The sequence below is a fragment of the Talpa occidentalis genome, unplaced genomic scaffold (genome assembly GCF_014898055.3).
Source record: "Talpa occidentalis isolate TD23 unplaced genomic scaffold, MPIMG_talOcc4v2.1 talOcc4.8, whole genome shotgun sequence".
NCBI classification, from domain to species: Eukaryota; Metazoa; Chordata; class Mammalia; order Eulipotyphla; family Talpidae; genus Talpa; species Talpa occidentalis.
In genome coordinates this window covers 7,038,146-7,065,957 of record NW_023605194.1, presented here as the reverse complement: position 1 = coordinate 7,065,957, position 27,812 = coordinate 7,038,146, and the positions used below count along the sequence as shown (strand labels likewise).

The 27,812-nt window shown below is 40.0% G+C and overlaps 2 protein-coding genes across 6 annotated transcripts in view; one reads left to right on the top strand and one right to left on the bottom strand.

Annotated features, from left to right (window-relative positions):
• The window catches only part of INPP5F (inositol polyphosphate-5-phosphatase F), a 66,012-nt gene extending 63,596 nt beyond the window's left edge, over positions 1–2,416 (top strand). For 3 of the 4 annotated variants that reach the window (XM_037497652.2, XM_037497654.2, XM_037497653.2), the window contains exon 20: positions 99–2,416. In XM_037497652.2, coding sequence (XP_037353549.1) covers positions 99–1,254 — 1,156 coding nt within the window. In that variant the 3' untranslated portion in view covers positions 1,255–2,416. The remainder of the gene's footprint in view (positions 1–98) is intronic. The other variant, XM_054690560.1, reaches the window with a different exon arrangement.
• Positions 2,417–2,472: 56 nt separating this feature from the next.
• The window catches only part of MCMBP (minichromosome maintenance complex binding protein), a 31,914-nt gene continuing 6,574 nt past the window's right edge, over positions 2,473–27,812 (bottom strand). Inside the window, exons 2-16 of one of the 2 annotated variants that reach the window (XM_037495706.2) lie at positions 24,121–24,206; positions 23,398–23,538; positions 23,223–23,264; positions 21,197–21,298; positions 19,052–19,196; positions 16,654–16,805; positions 15,158–15,258; positions 12,673–12,851; positions 12,271–12,394; positions 11,011–11,128; positions 9,265–9,430; positions 8,199–8,332; positions 7,100–7,264; positions 5,319–5,407; positions 2,473–4,680 (exon numbers count right to left, since the gene is read on the bottom strand). In XM_037495706.2, coding sequence (XP_037351603.1) covers positions 4,554–4,680; positions 5,319–5,407; positions 7,100–7,264; positions 8,199–8,332; positions 9,265–9,430; positions 11,011–11,128; positions 12,271–12,394; positions 12,673–12,851; positions 15,158–15,258; positions 16,654–16,805; positions 19,052–19,196; positions 21,197–21,298; positions 23,223–23,264; positions 23,398–23,538; positions 24,121–24,206 — 1,871 coding nt within the window. In that variant the 3' untranslated portion in view covers positions 2,473–4,553. The remainder of the gene's footprint in view (positions 4,681–5,318; positions 5,408–7,099; positions 7,265–8,198; positions 8,333–9,264; positions 9,431–11,010; positions 11,129–12,270; positions 12,395–12,672; positions 12,852–15,157; positions 15,259–16,653; positions 16,806–19,051; positions 19,197–21,196; positions 21,299–23,222; positions 23,265–23,397; positions 23,539–24,120; positions 24,207–27,812) is intronic. The other variant, XM_037495707.2, reaches the window with a different exon arrangement.

Genomic DNA, 27,812 nt, shown 5'->3' with positions numbered 1-27,812 from the left:
AGACATTGGGACCAATTTAAATAAGCAGAGTTTTCATTAACTGCAGCTGTTATACTGGATTCCGTAGGGAATTAAACCTTTCCTCTTCTAATTTGTAGGAAAAGCAGTAAACCTCACGAAGACATCATTGGCATTCGATCTCAAAACCAAGGCTCTCTGGCCCAGGGAAAAAAATTTTTAATGAGCAAATTTTCATCTCTAAATCAAAAAGTGAAGCAGACCAAATCCAATGTAAATATTGGCAATCTACGAAAGCTAGGAAACTTTGCAAAACCTGAGGTGAAAGTTAACTTTCTAAAGCCGAATTTGAAAGTCAATCTTTGGAAGTCAGATAGTAGTCTTGAAACCATGGAGAATGCAGGTGTGGTGGATAACAAAGTCCAGCCAGAATCTGATGGGGAAATATCTTCAGATAATGATTCATACCACTCTGATGAATTTCTTACCAACTCCAAGTCTGATGAGGACAGGCAGCTAGCTAGCTCTCTAGAGAACGTAGGGCCAGTAGACTATGTTCTCCCCAGTTGTGGTATTATTGCTTCGGCACCTCGGTTAGGAAGTCGATCTCAGTCCATTAGCAGCACTGATCTTAGCATCCAAGTTCCTTCAGGGAGCACTGTTGCTCATGGCAGCAGGCCTGAAAAAGGTCATGAGTCTCTTCTGAAGAAAAGTCCTTCTGTTGACAGTATACACGTACTGACTGGCTTTGCCAAGCCTGTGGATATTTACTGCCACAGATTTGTACAAGATGCACAAAACAAAATGACCCAGCTCTCAGAGACCAGATGTGTTTCTCAGCAGGCTAGTGAGGAAGGAAATCAAATGACCCGCCAAGTTTCTAATGAAGAAACTCAGTCAGAAGCAATGGAACAGACGCCGTCTCGACCGTCGCAGTTAGATGTATCTTTTTCTGCGACGGCCCCTCAGTTCTTGTCAGTTGAACAAGTACATTCAGTTGTATCTCAAAAGACCCCTGGCTCCGGATCCAGTACGCTTGAACTTGAAACAGGCCTTCCTATAACTCCTTCTCCTTCAGAGAGCAGTAGCAGCCGAGCGGTCTCTCCCTTTGCAAAGATTCGAAGTTCCATGGTCCAGGTTGCTAGTATCACCCAAGCCGGATTAACCCAGGGGATCAACTTTGCCGTGGCAAAGGTTCAGAAGAGCCCTGCAGAGCCCGAAGTGGTTAATGAAGTCCAGCAGAATGAACTCAGAAGCATGTTTACACAATGCCAGACACGAATAATTCAGATTTAGTTTTTAGCCATTAAGAATCCTTCTGCAGCTTTTATTTAATCCGAAGTAAGGAGGTTCCACATACTAGGCTATTTTAACTTGATACTGCCTTTCAATCTAGGGATAACAAATTCTAATTATGTTTATTGGAAAAGGCTTTAAAAGGAGTCTGAACTTAAGCAGATTTCTAGATTTGGGAGCCAGGACAATGAAGTGCATCATCCTGGAATGTGCAGACCTGGGTAACTTACCCACCACAGAGCAGTTTGTCTCTTTGAAATTCAGGCTAGATTTATTTGAGAGATAGTAACGCAAACCTTTTTTTTTGGGGGGTGGGGAGGGGGCAGTTAGAGTGAAGTTAGACATTAAAACTGGGCATGGACACATTTAAGAAATTAGAATTTTTCATAACTTGTTTGTATTGCCTCTTTAAGGTAATTACATTTAGTTTTTAGTGATTTTTTTTTAAAGTATTACCTAATATGGAGAAGCATTTCAATATAACAAAAGTCTTGGTTTGGTTTTAATGGTTTAGCCATTCCCTATCAAGCGTTAATTGAGGTATTGGCACTATACATGCCCATTTGATACTAAATTTTCTCCATATTCTTAGATTTTAAGGTATTCTGTCACCTCTACACCCCAAAGTCTAGTAGTAGTAAGACTTGTGAGTCATCAGGAGAACCTGACATCTTATGTGAATACTAGCACCTACTTAATTTTGCTCTGTTTTTAGAAATGTAAGAATGTACTGGTAATTCCTGAGGGAAGTTTTCGAGTTGTAGGGGCTCTCCTTAACATCTGCAGACTAACACGGACTACTCAAAGTTTAGTTCGAAGCACAGTTGTGGCTAAAACTGATTTTATGACTATAACCCTGACCACATGGACCCATGGACTCTTCTGTAAGCCTGTAAGTTGCACATCTTATTCCCAAACAAGTATTGACTGGTTTATCTGGTATCTTTAGAGTGTTACTCTGTTGACGTGATTCTCAGCTAAACATTATGTCTGTTGTAACAACTTTGATTAAGTATTTCCACTTTTGTTATTTATTAGTGGTGTCCTTTTTTTTTGCAAGTGTCAAATCCTGTGACTATTTAAAATAAAATACCATTGTAATTTAAGTGATAAAGTGTATGAGAATTCTTTAGTATTTGCAAAATAAATTTTCTATAACTGAACACCTGGCCCCAGTCTTTTCATATGCTTCTCTTGAAGCGTCTTCCTTAAAAACAATGAAATACATCACAAACCATCAAATTTTAAAATCCAGACAGTGGAACCAAATGCTTTATTTTTCTCTTGCCAATTTTTCTTGCTTGAAAATACTTAAGTGAAAACTTAAAGTCCTACAATATGACAGCAAATATAAGCCAAAGTCATGAGAAAGTGTTTATGCTCCACAGAAATTGGTTGCAAAGAGGTGATTTTTTTTTTTTTTTAATTAAGACAGCGAGCTGATGTTCATAGACCCTGATCAGAATTAACGTATCCTGGTTATACAAATAGGAGTCACACTGAATTCATTAGCTCGGCAAACTCTGAGGTCCACATGTGTGGGCAAGGAAAAAAAGGCTCCTGAGGGCCAGAGCGCCAACCCCCCCTGCTCCCGGGGGACCCGCGCAGAAGTGGGCCGCCACCTCCCACACTTGCCTTTTACCTGGTTTCCTGCCACAAGGACGGGATCGCTGCACAAACCACACAGTAGCTGGGATTAACTTATAATTGATGAGAAACAGCCCTAAGCACTAGTAAATGGGGGAAGTTTTGTTTGTTTCAAAAGGATTTTCCTTTTGAGGGAACTCCTGCAAGACCAAGCAAATCTCTTTGGTAAATTACAGTTCACACTGGCACAATAAACACTGTAACTAACCTACTTTGTTCTAAGCCAATTAAAACGTTTTATTCTCACAAATGCAGTTGAGCCTTCATTTTATTTCTCAAACTTAAGGAAATCTAGTCTACCAGTTATAAAAATGAAAACCAGTTAGAATTCTAAATATAAACAGATTATTTACATCAGTTTATAAAAATAGATTTGAGTTTAGGAAAAAAAAAAGGTATCTAGTAATTTTCAGTTCATTAAGCATAATAAATTCCTTGATTTTCATGGCTGACCCTGCTTTCCTCGGTTAGCAATGTCAATTTAGGCCTTGTGCAGGAAGGGGCTAGTATTTAATCTGATTTAAACCCCTAGTTTCCAACTAGGTTAAAAGTAATTAATCTTTACATGTAAAACCACCGACACCTTTAACGTTCTAACCTGTCCAAAGATGTTTGATTTCACAATTATGCCACTGTATTAATTGATAAGGTCATTTAACAGTTCAAAATCCAACAAAGCAACTAAATGATATTTATTAGGAACAAAATTAAAAACTTTTTTTCTAAAGAAGGCATTAAAAAATTTACTATTTCGCTTTTTTCATATTTGGGCAAAATAACTTCACAGGGCAGCATTCCCTTAAGTGAGTCCCATAAACAGTGGTTCCCAAGCACAATGGGGGGGGCGGGGGGGGGGGAGAGCGGGGAATCCAGAAAAATAAGGACAATGTTTTTCAAAATGCTACATTTACTCCATTTAAAGGACTGATCTTTTTCTGAGATTGTCCTTTTATGAAAAAATGGTGATAATATAGTGATTTTCAGATTACTTGGCAAAATAAATTGGCAACCCTGTCAGCCACCCCAAATTTTTCGAATTACTGGCCCATGAAATCTAAAAGTCTGGGAACCACTGCCACGTAAAAAACTAGTTTTGCAGAGCATTAACTACTGTGAAAGAAAAGGTTTCTGTGGTCAAATGTTTGGGAAATAACACTACAGAATTCCACATGTTCCCGTGAAATCATGTCACATATGCCCCTTCCCCAGCCTGGGGCGCGAGCACATCCAGACCCCACTGTTAATTAGAAAGAAAAATCTGAAATGAACAATTCCTGACTTTGGAATTGCAACAATTTTCTTCAAATGAAGTCACCAGCATTTTAAGAGTCTGGTCTATGATTTAGATGAAGCTAAGGAAATGGTATAATCAGCAACATTATCCATATTAAACTTTTAATATCAAATACATTTTTGTACATTGTTACTAATTTATATAATTATAAAACAAACTTCAAAAGCTCCATAAAACCAGTAAGGCAAAAGCCCTTACTGAATATTATATAAACTTCAGGTGTTACCAGGCTTGATTTCAGGAAAAATCATTGGTTTTTGATACAAATTATCTACAAAACAATGTGGTATAAATGATAATTGAATTTTACAATAATGTGGCTACAATTTGCCCCTTACTCTTTAGTTGTATCAGATCTTTAAAGTTCATTTCCATTCACACATTTCTGCTGCTGAAGCCTGGTTCTTCGTAAGGACTCCAGCTGCTTTGCTCTTAGCCATCGTTCTCTTGACAGCGTTGTCTGACCAGCACTGAGAGACAGGAACCTGGTTGAAATCCAGAAACATATTTAAGGATAATGGCTTTTTCTTTTTCTTAAGCCCGAGGAATACTGGGTGGGGAGACAAGACCACCGGGTAGCTACGCACAAGAGTCAAGACTTCTACAAAGAAACCTCTGGAGAGTCAAATCTGGAGGGTGACTCACGCTGAAGTTTAGAGAACAAGGTGCAGGCCTGTTCCACTGAGGTGACTGATCACTGGCCAGACACAGTTCCTGCTCAGGCTTCTCACAAAGTGTCTTTTTTTTTTTAAAGATTTATACACACATACATACATACATACACACATACATACACTGGGCACAGTCTGACGCGCGGGAGGGTGAGAGAATTCACCAGAGCCAGAGCAGGGAGCAGAGGGCGGCAGGAGAGGTCTGCGCGCCATGTGGGACCCTCCTCTGGTGGCCGGGGAGCAGCCGGGGATTGAACCGGCGCCGCAGAGGCCGCGGGCAGCCTCGCAACCCAGAGCTCAACCGCTGCGCCACCGGGGAGGCCCTCACAAAGTGTCTTTAAAAGGACGTCTTTAGCATCCATTTCTGGAAGTGAGCCTCAGTTTCTCTTAAATAAATCAGGAGATTTGTACCTGGCTGACCGAGAAAGCCATGGTGGGCACGCACTACTCACCGAGCTACAATGAGCAGCTGGTGGAGGTCGTCCGCGGTGATGCGCTGAGGGTCATTCTTGCGCATTTCCACAAAGTCGTCTTCAACTGCCTGTGTCAAAAGAGTAAGTGGATTCTAAAACCATTCTTTATGGGGAAATGAAAGCAACGCTGACTCGTGAAAATGAAGTCAACTCTGCCTCTGCGACACATGAGACAATACAGGTGAGAGGACGGAAGAACCTGACTTTACACATACGACTGTACTACAGATGGAGCATTCTACACAAAGTAACACCACCCGGATGTTAAGTGACATTAGTCAGCGGCCAGCAGAGCAGCATGATGCCTTAAAACAGGGGAGAGAGAAATCAGTGGAAATGGCTCTGAAAATCCCACCATCCAAGGAGCAGAACTTTAGCAAAAATGATTAAAATCAGTTTCTTTGGAACTCTAAAAACTAACCACATGCGTCCAACAATCTGGGGAGCATTTATATATGAAAGGCCAGGTAAGAACACTGATAACAACACTGAATTCTGGGGCATTTTAATTTGCCCTATTCCCACCTACTCCATTCTGAGCAACCTTGAAAACGGACAGTCTGACAACCACTGCGGACAGCAGAGCAGCTGGAGTGCTTTCAAAGCACCATGTGTGGAGAACTGTCATTATGTGCCCCATCTAGGGGTTCCCTGGAAGGACCCGTTTGTAAGGCTCTCGTTAAGTCACTGGGAGCTGAAGACCCTCTTCCCCTTAAGTCACTGGGAGCTGAAGACCCTCTTCCCCCAGGGTATCTGTCAAAACCAGAATGACATAGCCATCGAGGGATATGAAAACCACAGACAGACAATTTCCTAGGGAGTTAGGACACACACCCCCCACACCCCCCGCCGCATGCTCAGAAACTCCGAGCAGGTCCTAAGTGAGCATCTCCCCCTGCTCTGGGCAAGCAGGACGTGGAGGCTGACATGGAGCGTGAACGGCACCGCCGGGTGTGGACGGCTCGCCCAACACAGCTAGAGCGCCTGCTTTAATTTATACTGGAGAGTCACTGCTTACAGGAATGTAAGGAACCATTAACTGACCACTAAGGTGACAGAGCAGAGACGTCAGTGCTGACACACAACAAAGAACACAGACCAGAAGAGTCACTACACCAAGAGCAACGACAATAAACCCCATCGAGGGGGGAAAATGCAAGAGCAGGGTCGCCACATTGCATGATTTGAAAGGAATGGTTTTCACCACAAAACTTGAAAGAATCTGACATGAGCAGATCTGCCTTACAAACAATAGAGAGTTCTTTGGGCTGAAATGAAAGGACAGTAGACAGTTAAGTTCACACAAAGATCACTGGGAAAAGTAGCTACATTAAGTAAATATAAAGTTTTACAAACGTTTTTAAATCAAAGCCATTACAAAGGAAAAGATACCTGCATTAAGCAATTATACACGTTGACGAATATGCAGTGCATAGACATAATCTGCATACATGCTAATAAAGCACAAAGGGGAGAAGGAAGGAGCTATAAAGGAGCATTCTTTGCATACCAGTGTGATTAAATGTGCACGAATCCTAAACAGCCCCAAGGCGACTAAGAGAAAGTTGTAGAAGACACTGTAAGTTACACTGACATTGTAATGGCACACTGTCACATCTGCTTTAAACAACCAAAAACAATAATGAAGAAGGGAGGAACAAAAAAGATATACAAAAACAAACAGCAAAATTACCAGTAATTAGAGCACATGGATGAAGTACTCCAATGCAGAGAAATCCTTGATTTAAACCCAAACCTACCTTGGTTATCTCGTCAGATATGCTATAATCCAGGAACCTCAAAAGGGTCAAGTAGATGCGGAATTTATTGAGCAGAGAAGGCAGCACGGCCGAGAGCAGGCTGTTCATGTACTCCTCCATGTTGGGGGGGATGAGCTGGGGCTGTAAGTGGATCTGGCAATCTGCCTAAAAAGAGAAATAGCAAACAATGTTTCCCCAGTCCCTAAATTAATCTAATGTTCAAGAGGATGCATCCTCTGTATAGGCCCCAGAAGGGAAGAAAATTTACTGGGTGTGAGAGGTCAGGTTTTAATTAACTGACACGCGCTCTGCTTTCAGCAACAATTCAAACGGTGACCTTTTCTTGGTTACTCACAATGTTTCTCAACAGCATCAGTAAAGCATCAGTAAATGTATTAAAAAGGGAGTCAACCTATAAAAAACTGCTAATTACAATGTTTTAAATGATTCCTTAATCCGCTGTGTTCTGTATTTTACTGCACTGCAGATCTGGAAACAAAGCAAGACACTCTTTTCCACAAAAAACTTACCAACCAGCCATTTCATTCTTATTTGCAGGCGTGTCTCATCACGGGTGAACACTGCTCTGCAGACAAACTGTGCCTTTTCAACGACAGGGCACATTCCTCATCGTTAAATGACTCAAAATATAGCTCTCTTCATTAGGTGGTTTACCAGAGCATTTCACCAGAAAGCATAAAAACAATTACCAGGCAATTAAGAGCATTTAAAAAAGAATTCTAAAGCATTTCTCACATAAGATGGGCAGAAAACAACAGGACAGAGGCAGCAAGAACAGAAATCTGGACGCCAGTCAGGCAATTTACAGATAGCTGCCACCTTCTATTATGCCTACAAAGCGGGAGGGTCCTGCTGCCAGTAGCTTTCTTTTCTTGTTTTGTGATTTGCAGGGATCTGGCTCTTTCTAAGGCGGTCATTCCAAGGCAGGAACAATATAACCAATTCTTTTGTTACTAATCAATAGCACAATTTTGAAACAAGTGTAACATCAGTATGCAATACCAAGAAATAAAAACTATCAAAAATGTAAGTATCTTTCCACTGTCATCTCCCTCCATTTAAAAATGACTCATCATACCGGCAGGAGTGACCTCCCCTCGGAAGTGATGAAGACATTAATGTTGCAGGGGAATTCCATCTGATGGTAATTGAAGTCATAATCCACCTTCTGCCAAGTTATTAGGTTGCTCAGGGCAGTCACATTGTGAACACCTAGAAATGCAAGAAAATTTTTCAGTCATTTGATTTTAATCACCCAGCTTTTTGTTGACTCTGATTGTAAGATGTGGTTTTTATACGCGTTTTAAAAAAACTTAGAAAGCATGCCCACCTTTCTAAGCTAAACATTCATTAGGTAATAGGCTGCAAAGACAATGTTTGTCAAGATAGACAAATACACTTCTGAGGCCCGGGGAACCCTCAAATCCTATACCTAGTGTCTGGTATACAACTTGGCACCAGGCAGGTCCCCAGCAAATATGTTTACTTTCTTTGCAGTTTTCACAGGGCTGAGTATAGTGGGAGGAAAGCTGTTTTTATGGAGATAAGGTTACTGAATATTACTGATTCTCTACTCACCTTTGCCTAAAATGTACCCAGCCTACATTACTACTTCTCCCTTTACCTCTTGAACATATCACCAACAAAATGTTTTAATTTCATTTGAGCACAAAGCAATCGGCTTTCTTATAACTTTATTAGATGTCCCATAATTAGAGTTAGTTCAAAGCATCCAACCTATGAAAATTTTAACCAAATCCATATGGCAAGCCTCTACCTTCTTCTTCTTCAGTTATTCTTCTAAAATGTCATCACCTAATCTTTTTTTTTTTTAAAAGATTTATTTATTTATACAAGCACTGGGTACAGTCAGAAGTGTGGGAGGGTGAGAGAATTCACCAGAGCCAGAGTGGGGAACAGAGCAGGCAGACTGACGAAATACACTGCTGAGGGGAGCAGCGGGCATGGCAGGAGAGGTCTGTGTGCCATGTGGAACCCTCGCCGGTGGCTGGGGATCGAACCGGAGCTGCAGAGGCTGCTGGCAGCTTCACAGCCCAGTGCTCAACCGCTGCGCCACTGGGGAGGCCCTCATCACCTAATCTTAATGGCAAGTTAGAGATGAAGAGAAAAGTCCTCACACAGACCTGGGGTGTCGAGCTGCCCTTGTTCCAGCAGAGTCTCATCGATCACCAGGGACGTGTTGCTGGGGAGCTGCAGCAGCCCGCTGACCAAGCGGTTGGCTGTGTAGTCTTTGTGGGGAATGAATTTCAAATGATTCATGTTCTCTATGGTCATCTGGAGACGAAATGACTACAAAGAGGAATGTTTCCATGAGCAAGAAGCTAATTTCTTAGTTTTTTAATAAGCAGGAAATGACGTTTCCCTCTTTTAAGAAAATATACATTTTGGGCTCAACACTCTTTCGTATGGAAAAAACCAGCTTATAAATTCCCAAGAGGTGGTCCCACGGTTTACTGAGCTCTTGAAAGCAGAGAAATGCCTATCACTTATGGAAGACTATCACCGAGCCTATGAGCTACTTTGTTCTCAGCTGTCTTGCTCAGCACTCTTGAAGAATGGTTTTCACTGTACCAGTGAAGCACTGGTACAATAGCTAATACTGTAAATAGACAATTGAGAGACATACACCAGATATCCAGAAGCTTAGCCTACCACAGGGTAGCAAAACAGAAACTTCAAGATAGGGAAGAGGGAAAGCTTCCACCAATTTTTCTCTAAGCTCCCTGAGTTGAAATCATTCACCACAGACTACTGTGGACTTTAGAACCAACTGTTCCAAAGAAAAGCGAGGAGCAGAGCAGGAGAAATGCTTATGGAGATAAGGTTACTGACTCCAGGGGTGTGTCCAGGGGTGGCAGATCTCAGCTCTTTGCTCCCTCGGGCTACACGCCGTCGCCTCATTCAGCCCTTACAGAGTAAAACAACTGTTGAACCATCTGCACCTCCCTTGTCTCCCTGGGCCCATAGCCCCCCCCTCTCCTGCACCCTGCTTTGTTTGTCAATCAACTCCTCTATCACTGGCTTAAAAAGGATGATGGGGAAAATGGGTGTCGAGGAATAAAGCATATTTTCAAAATGTGGAGGATTTTTGGACTTTGGCTCAGTAATTAAAAAAAAAGGGATAGGGTGTATATATTCATCTCTAATAAGGCAAAATAATGATACAATCCAAATAAACAACACCTCTAAGTTCACAGTCATGTTTTAAACACATAAAGTGAGTCAAGGACTGTGAGAAATGCTGTTCTACAGGGCCCAGGGCTGCCAGACACCCAGAGAACGCTGGTGTTTATGGCCACTCCACGAGTGCTGGAGAAAGGTGACCTTTTTGCACCTCTGACCGCTTCCAAAGCGAGCAGTGGTCAGCACTTCCAGTCACACCACTGGTCAGGAGCAACTCCCCATTTCTAAGATCTCACACCACACAAGCACTGCACATCCAGATGCCCTGACAAAAAAAGGCAGTTCAACTTTTTACACAGGAGTGAAAATTGCAGCAGTAACAATAAAGAGCTTTATTTATTACCTCAGCTGAAAATATTATGCTTCCCCTAACTTAAGGTTTATTTAGATTTAAGGTTTCAATGCACACAAAGGACACCAAATTGCACAAACAAATTAGCATCAATCAAGACTACAACTTTAAAGAAGTTACGGCAATTGTGCCATCAGACTTGCAAAATTTGGGCTAAGGCACAAGAGAAAAGAAAATGTTTAGGGGTAAGTACATCTTAACTTACAGAACTGGGTAGGTTTTGTTTCCCCTTAGTGAGATCTAGTAAATTCTCAAAGTTAAATATCTGAGTTGAATGAACGATAATCAGATGTATTCAAAGTGTTCTTAGGTTTATAATTTGTATTGTGCTTACTGCTGGAACAAGATGCTGAATGATTCGATACAAGTGTTCTGTGAAGGTACTATTCCGGGGGCAACCACTCAAGTTAACTGTAAATTTTCCTAGTGGAAGAACATCTCTTCTTGTGTATCTAAGGAAAAAAGACAATAAAATATTCAGGTGATGTACTGATTTCCACCAAAAAGCAAACAAAGAAAAATTAGTATTATTTAAAAATTATCATAAAGCAGATTACTCAGGTCTCATCAAACGAAGAGCCACACTTACTATAGGTGTCGATCATGTGTCAGGGATTATTCTGAGTCCTTCATTCATAACTATTCAATCCCTAACCACTGGAAGGCAGGTGAGACTATCTTCATTTTACAGACAAGAAATGTGAAGCACAGATATTGCAAGTAACATGGCCAAGTTCACTGTCAGGAAGTAGTAGAGTAAGGATTTGAACCTGGGTCGTTTGCTTCCAGAATCTATGCTGTCACCCAGGATGTACTACTACCTCAAACCCTATCTGAGGAAAGATGTGAGTATGATGAAGACATTTACGGCAGTGATATTCACAATAGAGAAAAACTAGGAAAAGCTAATGTGTAGGGGAATGGTACCACTGTCTATAATGAAATACTTGCAGTGAATAAAAACCTTATGGAGAACTGTGATGAGGGAACATTTGCGACTTAATGGTAAAATCAGTCTTGGGTCTGTGTTGAGAGCATGCATGAGACCCACGCGAGGGTGCAAACACAGGTAAAGAAAACAGGGTGACGTGAACATGTACGACGAGTGTTAACTGAGATGCTCTTTAAGTGGTGAGACTAGAGGACACTTCTTCATGCTCTCGGAACTTGCTGGAAGTGCACAAGTTACTTCTGAAATCACAACACAACCCTAGTGGCGTGAAAGGGAGAGGTGCTCACAGCCACACACGAGTCAGATGTCTACACGACTGTGACTGTTGACACATACAGAGCCGCGGGGTGTATAAACGCAATTCAAAGTACAAAAAGGATATAGTTAATCTATTCATTAGCCAAGTTACATCTGATGTTGGCTCTTCAATTTAAGGAGAGAGTCAAAATACTAAAATATGAAACTGAGAAAAGGTGAAAAAATGGGATTTGTGATTTGGTAAAACATTTGTTACACTGAACAAATAAGAGCCACCTGAAGAAGAAGTCAACAGATTAAAGCACACTAAGTGCTTGAGGAAGCTCCCACTCATTTCTTCTTTCACCAAACTCCCTCAATTCCCCCCAGGAATATGGCACTTACACTGTAGAGATGAGGTGCAGGATAAGGTACTCAGCAGCCAAACTATCTCCCAAAAGAGCATGCGTGAGGAAGCCAAGCAGCTCTGCTCTGACTGGAGACAATTCGGACATGAAACTCGAAACAACTGGAGAAGAAAGAGACCAGATTCAGAACAGACACACCCCCAGTTCCTTCGAGCGTCTCAGGTTAGACAATTACGTGGAACAAAGCACTGCAAGGCAGTAGGCAACTAGCGATGTCAAACTTGAAGGTGAGACAGCTTGAATCTTAAAAAAAAGAAAACAACAAAAAACTCATCTTCACGAAGAGAATTAACCTAATGGAAAATGGGCAGAGAAATGGCGGACCGAAGCACAGCCCCAGGGCGTGCTGGACACATACCCATCAAGCTTCAGCACTTACACTTACAGGTTTTGCTCTCCTCCTTGTTAAGGCAAGCGGGTAGTAATGGATTGATGTGCTGCAATTTCTGGGCTAAAACGACATGAATTCTTGGCACTAAGGATGCAGGAGGACTGTGCACTCTCTGTTCTTCAGCTGTGTCTGCACATTCCATTGGATCCAGGAGCGAGGAGGCATCCCTACGGGGAGATGACAAGGCGTCAACTCTCAGATCCAGCATCAGTTGTGGATATAAACATAACACACATCTCTGAAAATAAAATGCAAATTCAAGTCCGCAACAGCTGGATCTATACATATCTTAAAGAAGAGGAAATGGCTCCTCATTCTAAAATGTTGCGCATTTGCACAAACAACAGGTGAGGTGGGTCACATCATAATATACTGTATTTATTCTTCAAGAACAGTGACATTTCTACTCAGGATTCTACAAGCACAATAAAATGGGATATAGTCTATCACTCATGAGATTATTTCAAAACACAGATACTCCTTCCTGAGTGACCAGCTGTACATCAAAAGCTTAATAGCATGTCTAAAAAACTGGAGTCCTTTCCTCAAATGCCATTAACTATCTAGCCATTCATCTCTATTTCATTTTGTTAAATTATACTCTTACACAATACTCTTCCCTGCATAATGCATGGTTAAGAATTGAAAATAAATTGAGTTTTCTTGGATTTGCTAAATAAATTTAGTAGGTTATTATTGTGAGATGATTCAACACATAACTGAAATATTTTCAGGCCTTCAGACTTGACAGATCGACTCACTGGAGTTATTAGCTCTTATAACTACTATCTTAAGTATGAGAAGGGTATTATCAGCAATACAAGGTAGAGTCCACCTGCTGGGCATATGTTCTATACTTTGCACACATAAATTTACTAAATCACCCTCACTTACAGTGAGGAAACCAAGCCGTCACAGAAGTTAAGCCCAAGTTCACACAGACTAAAAGTGGCCAAACTAAGATTCCAACCCAGATCCTCTGGCTCAGTCTGTGCTCTATACTAAACTACCTCAATAAATGAAGTAACTAAAAACTGATGTACTATTATTTTTGTACTATTATGTACATAACTAGAAATTTTTTGTACTATTACTATGGGATGTCATATAATTACCTTAAAAGTGATTTAAAATTAGGCCGGGGGGGGGCGCGGGGGGGCTCCCTGGTGGCGCAGGGGGTTAAGACACAACCTAAGAAGCTGTTTGCAGCCATTACAGCACGAGTTCAATCCCCGGCCAGGGAGCTGGCCCACATGGCGCAGCAGACCTCTCCTGTGTCACCTGTTGCTCCCCTCAGCAGTGTATTTCGATCAATCTGCCTGTTCTGTTCCACACTCTGTGTGTGGTGAATCTCTCACCCCCGCACACCCCTGGCCTGTACCCCAGCTCTTGTTTCCATAAATAAATAAATCTTTAAAAAAAAAAAAAAATTGGGTGGGGGGCAGTGTGTGTGTGTGTGTGTGTGTGTGTGTGTGTGTGTGTAGAAAATGAATTGCTTTTAATGGAGAAAACAAAATGAATCATCCAATATTCAACAGGAGAATGCTACTTCAGGAGGGGAATGTAATTCCCTTCCTTTGGCAACCTCAAGACAAAACAAGGGAGATCTGGCTTTTCAGAACATGATGTTAAGTAGAAAAAAAAAGGCAGAGAGTGCACATACAATGCTGCCTTTTACAGAGGAAAAAACACACATGGGTCTACTTATGTTTGCAAAAAACAACTATAGGAAGGGTAACAGCAAAATCAGACTTTGGCTCCCTATGGAGGCTGAGTGGGGAGGATGAGGAATGACACCTAAGGCCAGCTTTTTGTATGCATTTTTTTTTTTTTGTAACAATGTTCATTATTATTAAAAGAAAAAATCAAGCAGCAGAGATGGAGAAAAACTCAAGTGAAACACAATCAAATCAAAGGGTCCTAATTACGTGAAATGAAAACTCACTAACGGAACAGGCATAGGAAAGAACTCACCCAAGTAACTTGGAACAGAGAAGTCATCTTACACACCCTCATCTTAAAAAGAACCAGAAATAAGTAGCACTGAACTCTAATTACTAAGTTTGTTTTCCAGGGAGAAAAAAACAACTGGTAGAAAGAATGTAACTGAAACAGTGAGTGAAATTAAGGATGGACTGTAGGTCAGTGCATTGTATATTCATGGCAATTTTCCCAATTCTGACAGCTGTATAATTACATATGAAAACGCCCTTGTTCTTAGGAAACATGGATTCAAATTTCAAGGGAATGGTATATGCAGTTTGCTCTCAAGCGTTTCAGAAAAATAAGTATAAAAAATGTGTTTTTGATATGAGAGCACAAGTGAATGACGAAGTGGCATAAATGTTACTAACTGGTAAATCTGGGGGAATGGAAGTTCCTTAGAACAATTCTCTAACTCTTCTGAAAGTTTGAAATTATATCAAAAGAGCAAATCAGAAGGATGGAGAAAGCGCGTTACTGAGGCGAGCACCTTTCCTCACTGTTGAGGATGCTGAGGACAGGATCCACAGAGAGCACGCCGTACAACTCAAGGACATCGTTCACCTTGAAACAATCCCAGTCTTCATAGACCTAACGAGAAACCACAGGAAATCAGTGTCAGCACTAAAAAACACCGAAAGCACGATAATAGTGTTGATTTTAATGTAATAATCATTATCTTAGAATTTTTGAGCAGGAAATGCACAGCAAAGCAAATTACTTTATTTCATAAACTGAAACCAAGACAGGTGAGGTACTTACCTGAAGTCATTCTACTGGGTAGAAAATAAGTCAACAACTAAAATACAGGACTCCTGAGTCCCGGACCAGTGCTGTTCTCAACACACCACACTACTTCAAAGAAAGGGTTAACCTAACGGATGATCATCAACACTAGAAACATCCATTAGCTCAAAACCTATTAACCACACCAAGAGAAAGGGGAGAAAAGCCAGAATTAACAGCTTGGGACTTACTCACATACTACACACCGTCAAGAGGATTAACACAAAGCTTACAGGGACAGGCGGTCTTTCATAATAAAACAACAAATTTTCAAAGTTGTTGGCCATGACGGGCTTTAGTAAATGTCAAAGCCTCCTATGAGTGAGACAACAGAAGCATAGCAGGAAAAATGTGGGAATTCTGCTTTTCATGCTGGATAGCTGAAGTGCCATTAAGGTAAAACCAGAACAAATAAAAATGGAATTTCTCAATGATTTTGTCAGAAACTTACATCACTCGCTAATTTCTTAGGATTAAAACGCCAGAATAAGCAAGACAGAAGGACAAAGTATTAACACATTTTTTTCCTTCTATTGCTATTTTATTTTAAACAGAAGTGAGAAATGGATTTTGACAAGAAAAGGAAGGATGGTAAAAATGAAGTAGGTATTAGGGAGTTAGAAATGACATCGGAAAGTGGACACTAAAATGTTGTCTCACTTGTGTTTGAACATTCTCTAAGAATGCTGAGGGAGACAGAAGGGTCAGTCCCCAAAGATGGCCCTACCCTGGAATCTGTGCCAATTATGTAAAGCAGACATGTAAATTAAGAACCTCAACGAGGGAAATTATCCTGGGTTGTCTGGGCAGGTTCAAACTAATCACAAGGGTGCTTAAAATTGGGGAGTCTTTCCTAGCTGCGTGACAGAGATGCAGTGTGGCTGTCTTTGAGGACGGAGGAGGAGGTCGCACATCGAGGAAGGTGGGCAGCCTCTAGGAAAGGGCATGGAAACAGATGCCCCTCTCCCGCCTGCAGACAGGAACGCAGCTCCACGAGATTTTGCCCCGTGAGATCTATATCAGACTTCTGACCTGAAGTCTTTAAGAAAATCAATTTTTGTTGTTTTAGCCGAATGATTTTGTGGTGAGTTGTTACAGCAGGAAGAGAAACATGACACAAATGCTAAGATTTTCCCATTTTAACATTCAGGCACATTAACATTTCTATGTCAACGTCAGATCTATAAAAGGTTTCATTACCTTCACAAGGCATGCAGGGCCCTTCTCTCCTGGCAGTGGGAAATTCAGATCAAAAGGAGACGAGAGGTTCAGGGAGTTTAGCTGCTGCCCAGTAGAAGCTTCAGTTTCCAAACGCTTTGGCTCTCCACACCACTGTAGGCCACCAACACTCCCTAAATTCAAAGGACAGCATGGCACCTTGTCAAGGCTCAGGCCTCCTAGGAATATTCCTGTAAGACCTTTCAAGTTTGATATAAATGATGCTTCTGAGCTTGCAAACCTCAAGTTACTACAGCTCTTAAGGAAATAATGTATACTAATCAAGCCCTCTCTATCTGACCTTTAAAAAGAAAGGAAATTTCATAAAGATCTGAAAATTTCACCACTTCCCTCCAAATTTCCACCCCCCCCCCCATCTTGTGTAAGTACTTTCAAAAGTTAGAATTTAATATGGTCACTTTGTCATCCTTGACTTCAGGAATACAGGGACTATTGAAAACAAAACAACTCTGGTAGAGCATACTGTTTTCTACTTATTAGGATTTTATTTATAGTAATAAATTCATTAGCAAATATTAACATCCACTAGCTACCAGGAATCAGATTAGTTGTTGGGGAAACAAAGATAAATAAAAGATAGCCTCTAGCCCTGAAATAGGCACAGTTTAGAGCTGATAATTAAAATCAAAATATAGCCTACCATGCCACAGAATGCTTCTTAGCAGTAAAAAACAATAAACTATTCATACATGCACCAACTCAGACACATCTCCAGGGAATTTTGTTCAATGAGAAAAGGTAATTGACAAAGCGTATATGCGGTATGATTTTATTTGAAACAGCAAAATTAGAGACAGAGATCAGTGCTTGCCAGGGGTGAGGGCCTTGGGGGAGGGAAAGCTAGTGGTGGGCATGATTACAACAACGTGAGAGTGGTAATGAACTGCTCTGCCTCTCGTCTGTGGTGACCCGAATCTTCACGTGATAAAACTACAGAGACAGTATACACACATATGTACTGTGTAAAATGTGAATACTGTCGATGAGTGTATCAATATCCATTTCCGGGATGATCTTCTACTATAAATACGCAAGATGTTGCCACTGGGGAAAACTGGATTGAGGGAATGCAGGACCTTTTTAGCATTTCTTACAACTGCAGGCGAACTGACATGTCTCAAAAAAAAGCTTAAATGTACAGTCAGAAAGATTGCCTAAAATCCAACAGGTAAGTTAAATTTTATAAAAATAATGCACTCAAATGTATGAAAACCCTACAGTATGACACTGGCACAAAAGGGGCAGGAAACAAGAAGGCGTATCACCTGCTTAAGTGATGAGAATGACCATGTGTGCTGGATTGTGATATTATTACAATCATTTATTATTATGAGTCACACACTTCTTATGAATACCATTGATTTTAATATATTTTAAAAAGAATATTATCAAATTTACACATATATTTCCATAAAACATTTCAATTTTCAAAACACATGTTTTAGCATTAAGGAACATGAGAAGAACTTGGAAAGCAGAGTAACATGTGGTTAAGTGAAGCAACGAGACTAGCATGCTTTTCCTCCCTCCCGTCTCAAACCTGCCCTATGGTTAAAGGTGCCAAAGGGAAGAGAGGGCATAAAAAGAGAAAGACACTAATGTACTTGGGATCATGAAGACGTCCACTACTCAGGAAAACCGTGACTGGTATAATCAGTAATGATAAAGGCCAAGCTGAAATTTTCTCATGCAGTAGAAAATGGCACCTCTTGATTTGCTTATTTTAATCAGAATTAACTGTATTTTTAGCATGCTTCAAGAAATATCAACAAATCACTACAAGCATGTAACAAACAGAACTGTGACTATGCTATGCCGAGAGTGATTTGCTTAAGTTAGAAAGAAACGTTGTCAGTCTCACTAAATTAAGTAATACCACCACTCCTCCAAAAAGAAAATAATAAAGGATATGTTTTCAGATATAAATAAAGGTCATTTTTAAGGTAAAGCTTTATGCTTCCATTTACTTAAGAGCTGAAACAAAATGTAAAGAAAGAGAAGACTTTTTTCAACTAAGCACCTTTAAAAACCGACAGTTGGAGACCATAACCAAGATGAAAATGCATACATTGTGCAAAAATGAAAAATGATGTAAAAAATATATAAAATTAAAACAAAACAAAACCTGACAGTTGTTCTCAATTATTGAGGCTGGCCCAAATGCTCAATTACAAAGTACAATCTGACCAGAGTACTGGAAACGCACACAACCTGCCTATAATTCTAATAAACTTGAAAGCAAGGTTGTTAAACCATTGCCAGCTGCAAACTTAGAATTATTCTATTACACAAGTAATTCTGAGAATGCACGTACTGCAAGAGAGCAGCCGCCTACCGGAGCCCTGTTGGCACACGCTACCTGCTTGTCGCGAGCCTGCGTGCTGATCTTTCTGCTTATTTGGCTGTAGGTCCATATCTTCATCATCTTCATAACTCCTTTTGTGGCGGCTGGGAGTGTAGGATGTTGAAGGGCTGACTCGAGCTTGGTTTGCATTAACGTAGGCGTTAAAAGAAAGGTTAAGAAAAGTCTTTGGGAACTGAGGAATATCTTAAGTTATGCCAATTGTGTGACTAGTAATAGGTTACTAGTTTGGCAATTTGGCTAAATAAAATGCATTTTAAAAATGCTGAACTTCTTGGGCCTCCCTGGTGGTGCTGGGGTTAAAGTCTCAGCTTTAACTATTAAGCTCTCACCAGCCACTGCAGCATGAGTATAATCCCCAGCCAGGAAGCTACCTCATATGGCACAGCAGACCTCTCCTGTCAAAATAAATCTTTTTTTTTTTTTTAAAGATTTATTTATCTATGCATACGAGAACTGAGGCACAGGCCAGAGGTGTGAGGGGTAAGAGGATTCACCAGAGACAGAGTGAGGAACAGAACAGGCAGACTGACTGAAATGCACTGCTGAGGGGAGCAGCGGGCAAGTCAGGAGAGGTCTGCTGCACCATGTGGGCTGCTGCTCAACTGGCCGGCCCCGGGATCGAACTCGTGCTGCAGAGGCTGTGGACAGCCTCACAGGCTGCATGCTACCCCTTGCGCCACCAGGGAGGCGCCTGTCAAAATAAATCTTTTAAAAAAAAGAAAGGCAAAAAAAGCCGAGCTTCTTGTTTTGGTCATAATAACAATATACAGACATGTTATTGGAAATGTCAGAACACCACAAACAGAAGTTATTAAAATCTTCAAGAAATAAACATTTGTGGGGCCTCCCTGGTAGCGCAAAGGGTTATGAAACTATCGGAAGCTACTGCAGCATGAGTTTGATCCCTGGCCAGGGAGCCACCCCACATGGCACAGCAGACCTCTCCTGTCTCGGCCACAGTTCCCCTCAGCAGTGTATTTCATCTGATCCACCTGTTCAGTTCCCCACTCTTTCTCTGGTGATTCCTCTCTCCCCCACACACACCTCTGGTCTGTATTCCAGTTCTTGTATGCATAAATAAATAAATCTTTAAAGAAAAAAAAAGTTAGAATGAGTTCTAGTTTGAAAGCAACTTTTTACTTAATCAGTTTTCTCTTTTAGTGCCTTTAAATATACTTCAGGGCCTCCCTGGTGGCGCAAGGGGTTGAGCACCACACTATGAAGTAATCCACAGCCTCTGCAGCAGGAGTTCAATCCCCAGCTGGGCAGGGAGTGGCCCACATGGTGCAGCAGACCTGTCTCGCTGGCTGCTCCCCTAAGAAGTGTATTTCAGTCAGTCTGCCTGTTCTGTTTCGCACTGTGCCTCTGGTGAATCCTCTCACCCCCTCCCTGTATCTCTGGCCTGTACCCCGGCTCTTGTATGCATAAAATAAATAAATCTTTAAAATAAAAATAAACAAATGAACTTCAATATTTTTAACAGGAATGTTCCATAATTTTATCATTCCTCAGTGATAGTTACTTAGGTCAAATGAAGCACATTTTATTTATTTATTTATTTATTTTTTTTTTATATAGAGGCATGTTTTCTTTCTTTCTTTCTTTATTTGTTTTGTTTTTGTTTATACATGCACTGGGTACAGTCAGAAGCGCGGGAGGGTGAGAGAATTCACCAGAGCCAGAGCGGAGAACAGAGCAGGCAGAAGGACCGAAGTACACTGCTGAGGGGAGCAGCGGGCGGCAGGAGAGGTCTGCGCGCCATGTGGGACCCTCCTCCGGTGGCCGGGGAGCAGCCGGGGATCGAACCGGCGCCACAGAGGCCGCGGGCAGCTTTGCAACCCAGCGCTCAACCGCTGCGCCACCGGGGAGGCCCAGCACATTTTATTTAAACAAAGCCAGGCTCTATAGTAAGAAACAGGCCTTTACCTCCCCCCCTCAGCTAATCTAAGTTTTTGAAAACTCAAAATCTAATATCAAGGTATAGAGCTGAACCCCCAAATCATATATAGTATTGTAAACCACAAGTAAATCAATAAAGTTTATTAAAAAAAAAACTCATTTGACTGGTAGTCTTTTCAATTAATAAAATCACCAGAAACCATGATGATTTATAGACAAGAATGTTCAAAAAAAGGATATTTCTTTTACCCACACTGATTCCCCAGGCACTGGAACACAATAGAAAGTCTGTCTTTCCAAAGTGGTAGTTTGTGGAGAATTTAAATCAACTTCTTGTTGAGGCTGTAATGTACACAAAAAACATTTTTAAAATTTTATTTAGAAAAATGAAACAAAAAAGTTTAAAATAGCAATTAGATGTTCATGTTAATTATAAAGACACAGTAAGTATTTCATGCTGAGGTAACTTAATAAGCAACTGTTAAATCCAAACTATCACTTTTTAAAAGAAAACTATCACTTTTTAAAAACAAAATCATTTCACATGCAGTAATCAATATACTATCTTCCCTCAAGTCCCTAATATACAACACCTTAGGTTGCAAAATTAAACCCTTTTTAATAAATGACACATTCACTTTTTTAAAGTCAAAAAGCACATGGTAATATCCCACTATCTCTTTATGAGGAAACTATCACAATCAGCCTAATGGAGATTTTCATGAGGTATCTCTGAGATGAGATTTAAAAGTCAGATATTATTTCCTAGAAAGGCATATTATCTACCTCAAATATACACATTTCTAAGAGATAGGACCCAAAATATTACACTGAAAAATCACTTTAATAGATTACTTTTATGACATAAAAAAAAAAAAAAACCTCAAAATTTTAAGTAAATAAAATGTATAAGTCCCCTTTTCTTTTATTGTACTTAGGATGCTATAGCAACACTGCACACTATGGCAGTGTCACAAATGAACAGTTACTATTTTATTTCCCTATATCCAGGTGCTGACATGACTAAGCTATATTGCATTATTACATACTAGAAAGAGACTGCATTATTACATACTAGAAAGAAATGTGCATTACTTTATCAGCCAAATACTATCGAGGATTCCCTAAGTGGGGTCATTATATGTGAGATTATACAAATCTTTCACGAGCCCATTACGCTAAGTAATCACATAGAAAGCTACATTTCTATTTAATATAATCTTTTCAGCAACCTTCCAAATTTGGGTTATTCTCTCCAGATTGGCACATTGAACCTTGTTCAGTAAGGAATATTTACTGTGCGTTAACAAGCTAGTATTAGTCTTAAGGTAATGTCTTAAGGTTTGGGTAAACAGTAGTCAGAAGCTAGAATGTTAAAAGTCCAGATAACCTTTCAAAATGAAGATTCTGGATCCGCAAAGCAGAGAACTAGTGTCAAAATGGAGGTAATTCCACCCACTTCCCACCTTTCTACCGAGGCCTTGTATAAATACCTGTCTGGTCTCTACCTGTGATGCTTGTTTACATCCTTAAAATTAACAATTACCACCTGTGTTTCCAGAGAACCACATGAAAGCAAAAATCTGAGCAACATTTTTGGTTAATACACTTATTTTGACATGCTGGTAATCTTTTTTTTACTATTAAGCTAGAAAAAAATTAAACTTTCCCCATTACAGTATCAGGTATACTGGGCAGATGTCTGAATAAAACTAAATCTAATTATACATATAGTTCCTCTCTACTGTCAGAAAAGCAAAATTTAAAATGCAGATATAGTGTGGTTGCTCTGGAACTGCTCTTCTAGTAGTTTCTACTGCAAAACTGTCCCTTTCACAACTATAATTTTATCAGGATTCTTTCTCCATGCTCCCTTCTCCCATTGTTTTATAGGTAAGGGAGTTTCTATTACTTACTTTTATCAAATAAAGTATGTTTATTAAAAATATTTTTTTCTCTCAGGAAAAGAGGACAGATTTAATCAGATTTAAGTAATATAATTAAGTGCTAATCTTCCACTTTCATCTTAAAGTTACTGTAATCTATATCCTTTTAAACAGGGAAGGGGGGGAATTCGTTTTGTCGTTTACAATGTTTCGTTTTAAGAGATTTTTTTAGAAGATCAAAAAAGGTAGAGAAAGAAAACATTTCACAGGACTTCTTAGAATTTATTTACTCATAAGATAAATAATTTAAAATCAAAGAAACAAATCCCTGTTTAGAAAAATTTATTAAAAATTGATTTATATATGTTAATGATACATACCCCACACTCAGCTATATCTCTGTATTTTCCAAAATGAAGAACCTATGGCCCAGAAAAAAGGGGAAAACAGTATTCTGTCAGTACATCAGAAGCAAAGTACCATACGCAATGCAAGGACAAAATGAATAATTAATTACAAGCAGAAATTTTCGTGTGAAAACCAGTAATACATTACCCGTGCTTTTGTGTTTCGGTTAACCGTTTCATAAACTCCCATATAAAACTCAGGATCAAACATATCCTGAATCATGCAACGAAACTTCACAAAACTGTTAGGTTTCAAATAATGGAGGGGAACTTCATTCAATGATGGCACCTTAAAAGAAAATAATGAAGTCAACAAAACATTCGTCTATAAAGCATGAAGTTCACATACATACAGAGACTGACAGACCAAGTGGATGCCTACAGATCCAGACCCAAACTGCAATCTCTACACAAAGTCAAGCTCCATTACGGAACAAATGATCTCACAGTCAACATAACGTAGCTGCCCAACAGAAGTATTTTCTGAGTCTTTGCATGTCTATATTATGACATTTGACTCTAACATAAGACATAACAAAAAGAACACTTTCCAATTAGCAGGAAGACATTTACTTTGTTGAGTTCTCTTAAAACATACCAATTTTCAAAAATGAAGGTAATAATGATAATCAAAGCTCTCACACTGACCTTGTCTTAGGAAGTAACATGGTCAGTTACTGCCACCTAGAGGCACTAATATAGATGCGCTTTATTGCTTGAATTGAAGATGCAATACCCTAAAATTTTTTAATAAAGATGCACTTAAAGCAGAAGGCAGTACACAATAATGTATATATTTTTAAATTCTATGTGGATTACTACTATACTGAAATCTGCCCAGCCCTCGTCCCCCGCACAGCTGTAAGCTTACCCACTTAGGAGCATTATTTTCCTTCAGCTTTTCCTTAAAATATTCGATTACTTTCTTCTCCCAGTCAGGATTAACTCCATTTTGGGCTGAAAGAAAAAAAAATATTTTTCAAAGGTTAAGGCACAATGACGTATTACCAGGCTCCATTCAGGTGAGTCATGTTTCAGGAGATGCTCAGGGAGTGCTGGGGGTTGCAGTTCAGGGTGTTGGGGGTTGCACATCAGGGCCACACGACCTCCTGCTGACTCTCAGGAGCTAACAGCAGTGCTGTGAACCTGGAGAAAGCAGCATGCACACCAGCACTCTGCGCTGCTTTTTGAAAACATCTTAGCATAATTTTTAAAAAATCCTTTGCAACGACCCTAAAATGAAGAGGAGAGGATGTTATTTTTTTTTTAAAACTTATTTGGGAACAATTTCAAACGTTCAAAACAGTCACATGGATACAAGGAACACGAGCCTTCTTGCCCCTCTGCGTTATCATTTGCTCTGTATGTTTTCAGAGCCTCTAGATTATGTTTATACATACAACCTATTTTTACCTTCAAATACTTCAATGTGTTTCCTAAGATTATCTTCTATAATCACGGTCCTGTTGCCATGCTCAGGAAACTCGAAAGGAACAGCTACTTTCCTATCTTATCTGCCATCCACATTTCAATTTGCCACCTGACCCAAGACTGTCCTTCCCTTCGGTTGGGACCCAGCCTAGGGCCCCAGATGACATCATCTCTTCAGCCTCCCTAATTCTACAGCAATTCCCAGTTTTTCTTGATCTTTTATGAAACAGATATTTAAAAAGAAAACAGGTTCTTGGGAGAAAAAAATAGAACATTCTTCATTCGGGGTTTGTCTGTTTCCTCAAGATTAGACGGCAGTTGTGAGTTCCCAGTCAGACTACTTCACAAGCGTGTCCTGGCAAGGGCAATACCACGCTTTGGCAGGGCTTCCAAATACATTTACTTAACTGAGCAAAGACTGAAATAAAAAGGAGTGAATGGGAAAAACTCCAGTGATTCTGCAGTCACTGAGGGTTGTATCTAGTAATCTGGCCCTCACAGCATGCTTCCCTAGCCAGTAGGGAGTAGTTGTTAAAGATGCAAATTCTTCAGCCCATCCCAGACCTGGTGAATCAGAAACTCCAGAAGGTAACATCTAAAACATTTTAAAACACAAACTGTAGGTGGTTTGTAGGTGGTTCTGATATGCACTGCTCCAGTGGATGCATGCCAGTGATGACTACACTAAAAAAGAAAAAAGAATGGGTATTTTTTCTTCCAGTCAAATGGATGTTTAAAGACGTACAGAGCAAAGACCATCACAGCAACATGACCACCGTGACTGCATCCATGTAAGAAACATGAGTGTGCCACATGATGGGGGATGCAGCAAGGTCTAAGAGTGACTGGGAAGTGATTTAGAATTAACATGCAACAGGGGCCTCCCCGGTGGCGCAGCGGTTGAGCGCTGGGTTGTGAAGCTGCCGGCGACCTCTGCGGCGCCGGTTCGATCCCCGTTCGATCCCCGTCTGCTCCCCGGCCACCTGAGGAGGGTCCCACATGGCGCGCAGACCTCTCCTGCCGCCCGCTGCTCCCCTCAGCAGTGTACTTCGGTCCTTCTGCCTGCTCTGCTCCCCGCTCTGGCTCTGGTGAATTCTCTCACCCTCCCGCACTTCTGACTGTACCCAGTGCATGTATAAACAAAACAAACAAATAAATAAATAAATAAATACATGCCTCTATTAAAAAAAAAAAAAAAATTTTAAAAAAAAAAAAATTAGAATTAACATGCAACAAAGGACTGTCTGGAAACTAAGCCAGCCCAGTGGAAAGCAGAGTGAAGAGGCAGACTCCTAAGCAGTTTAAACATCTACCTGTCACTGGGCCTGACACTAGCCCTCTCACGAGTAGCTACCTGAGACAGCACATTTATCCTTCTGGGTTTAAGCAGGATTGAGTTGAGTCATTTGCAACCAACAACAGTCCTAAGCTTAGCACACACACACAACTTCTATCGCATTTCCCACGAATTCCTACCATTTGAATTTGAGTTTAAGGGCTCACAGGAAGGAACAATACACAAACTCTTTACACTTTCATCAATGGTGTTATGAAGATTCTAGCTGCTCCACCACCAATACTTAGTCTTGCCAATCTCTTTTAGCTGCAGTTACCACAGTGGGTTTACAGTGGCCTCGTGCTATGGCCTCACCAGGCACTAAAGACTCAATGGTGCTGTACACCTCATCATGTTGATTTGCTCACTCAAATAAATCACTTTGTGACATACCTACTCACAGTTTTGCCCAGTTCTAAAAATTAAATTTGTTTTGCATCAGAGTATTCTAGAAGCAAGATTTTTGTCAAGTATATATAGGAAAATGTTTTCTCCTAATCTCTATCTTGCTTTTTGACATCAAATGTCTTTTTTATTGTTGAGCAATATTCTATTAGCTAGCTGAACCATAATTTCTCTCTCTATTCACCCACTGAATAGTGTTTAGATTCTAAGTGTTGACAGCTACAAATAGAATGACAAGCATTCGTGTATAGGTTTTTAGATGAAGATAACCTTTTATTTCTCTAGGGTAAAAATACAGGAATAGGACAGTTGGTGTATGGTAAATGTATGATGAACCTTAAGATTCTGCCTGTTTTCCAGAGTGGCCATATAATTGTGCATTCTCACTAGCATTCTTGCCAGTGACTTGGTATTGTCACTGCATTTTTCAGTTGTTCTAAATAGTTAATTTGTTTTATGACTGAGGTGTGGTTTACCTTGGTGACTGTCCCACACACATCAACGAAACAGAACAAAATAATACCACAACTTACTAATATTAAGAGAGACAAATTTTCTGGAAAGGCTGTTCCAAGAAAAAAAGAAAGAATAAAATCATACAAATAAATAAAAACAAGAGGCTATACACAAAGCATAAAATAAAGGAAAAAAATAAAAATAGTAAAGACTATGTAAAGTATCAAGAACTGGAAACTAATGAATTTGAAATTTTATTCAAACAGATAAATTTCTGAAAGAATGTAAACTACCAAATTGGCACAAAATTGGCAAACTGAATTTTTACTTACATCACATTTTCAAAACCTAGACAAGAAAAAATGAACAGCAAATTGTTCCTTTCAACCCCATGAATTCCAAATCCAGAAAATGTTTATAGTTTCAGGCAAATTTCACAACAGATAAGGTAAATATCCCATATAAACTGTTAACAGATCAATTGGAGCATTAAAAAATAAATCATGTTCAAGCCATATCATTCCACTGTTAGAATAGATTATTAGAAAATCTTAGTGTAATCTACCACATCAAAAGATTAGAGGGAAAGAAAAACATGACCCTTTCAAGGGATAATTAAGTGTCTGATAAAGTCCAAGAACTATTTTACTATGGGAAAACTATGAACTACAGCTTGATAATAAACTAGATGTAAGAGAAACCATTTGAGTTTTATTCTTGAAATACTATCCTGAAAGCAAAAGAATTTAATGACAGTATTATAGTTCCTGTCATACTGGTCCAAACATCCTAGTAGATTTATCAAGTTTAACAAAATGTACCATTCTGGTGGGCAATGTTCATAATGAGGGTGAGCGATGCATGGGCAGGGGCTGGGAGTACGTGGGCAGTCTCTGTATAGCAGATGTTGAAAAGTCAATGTGTTATGTTAGTGA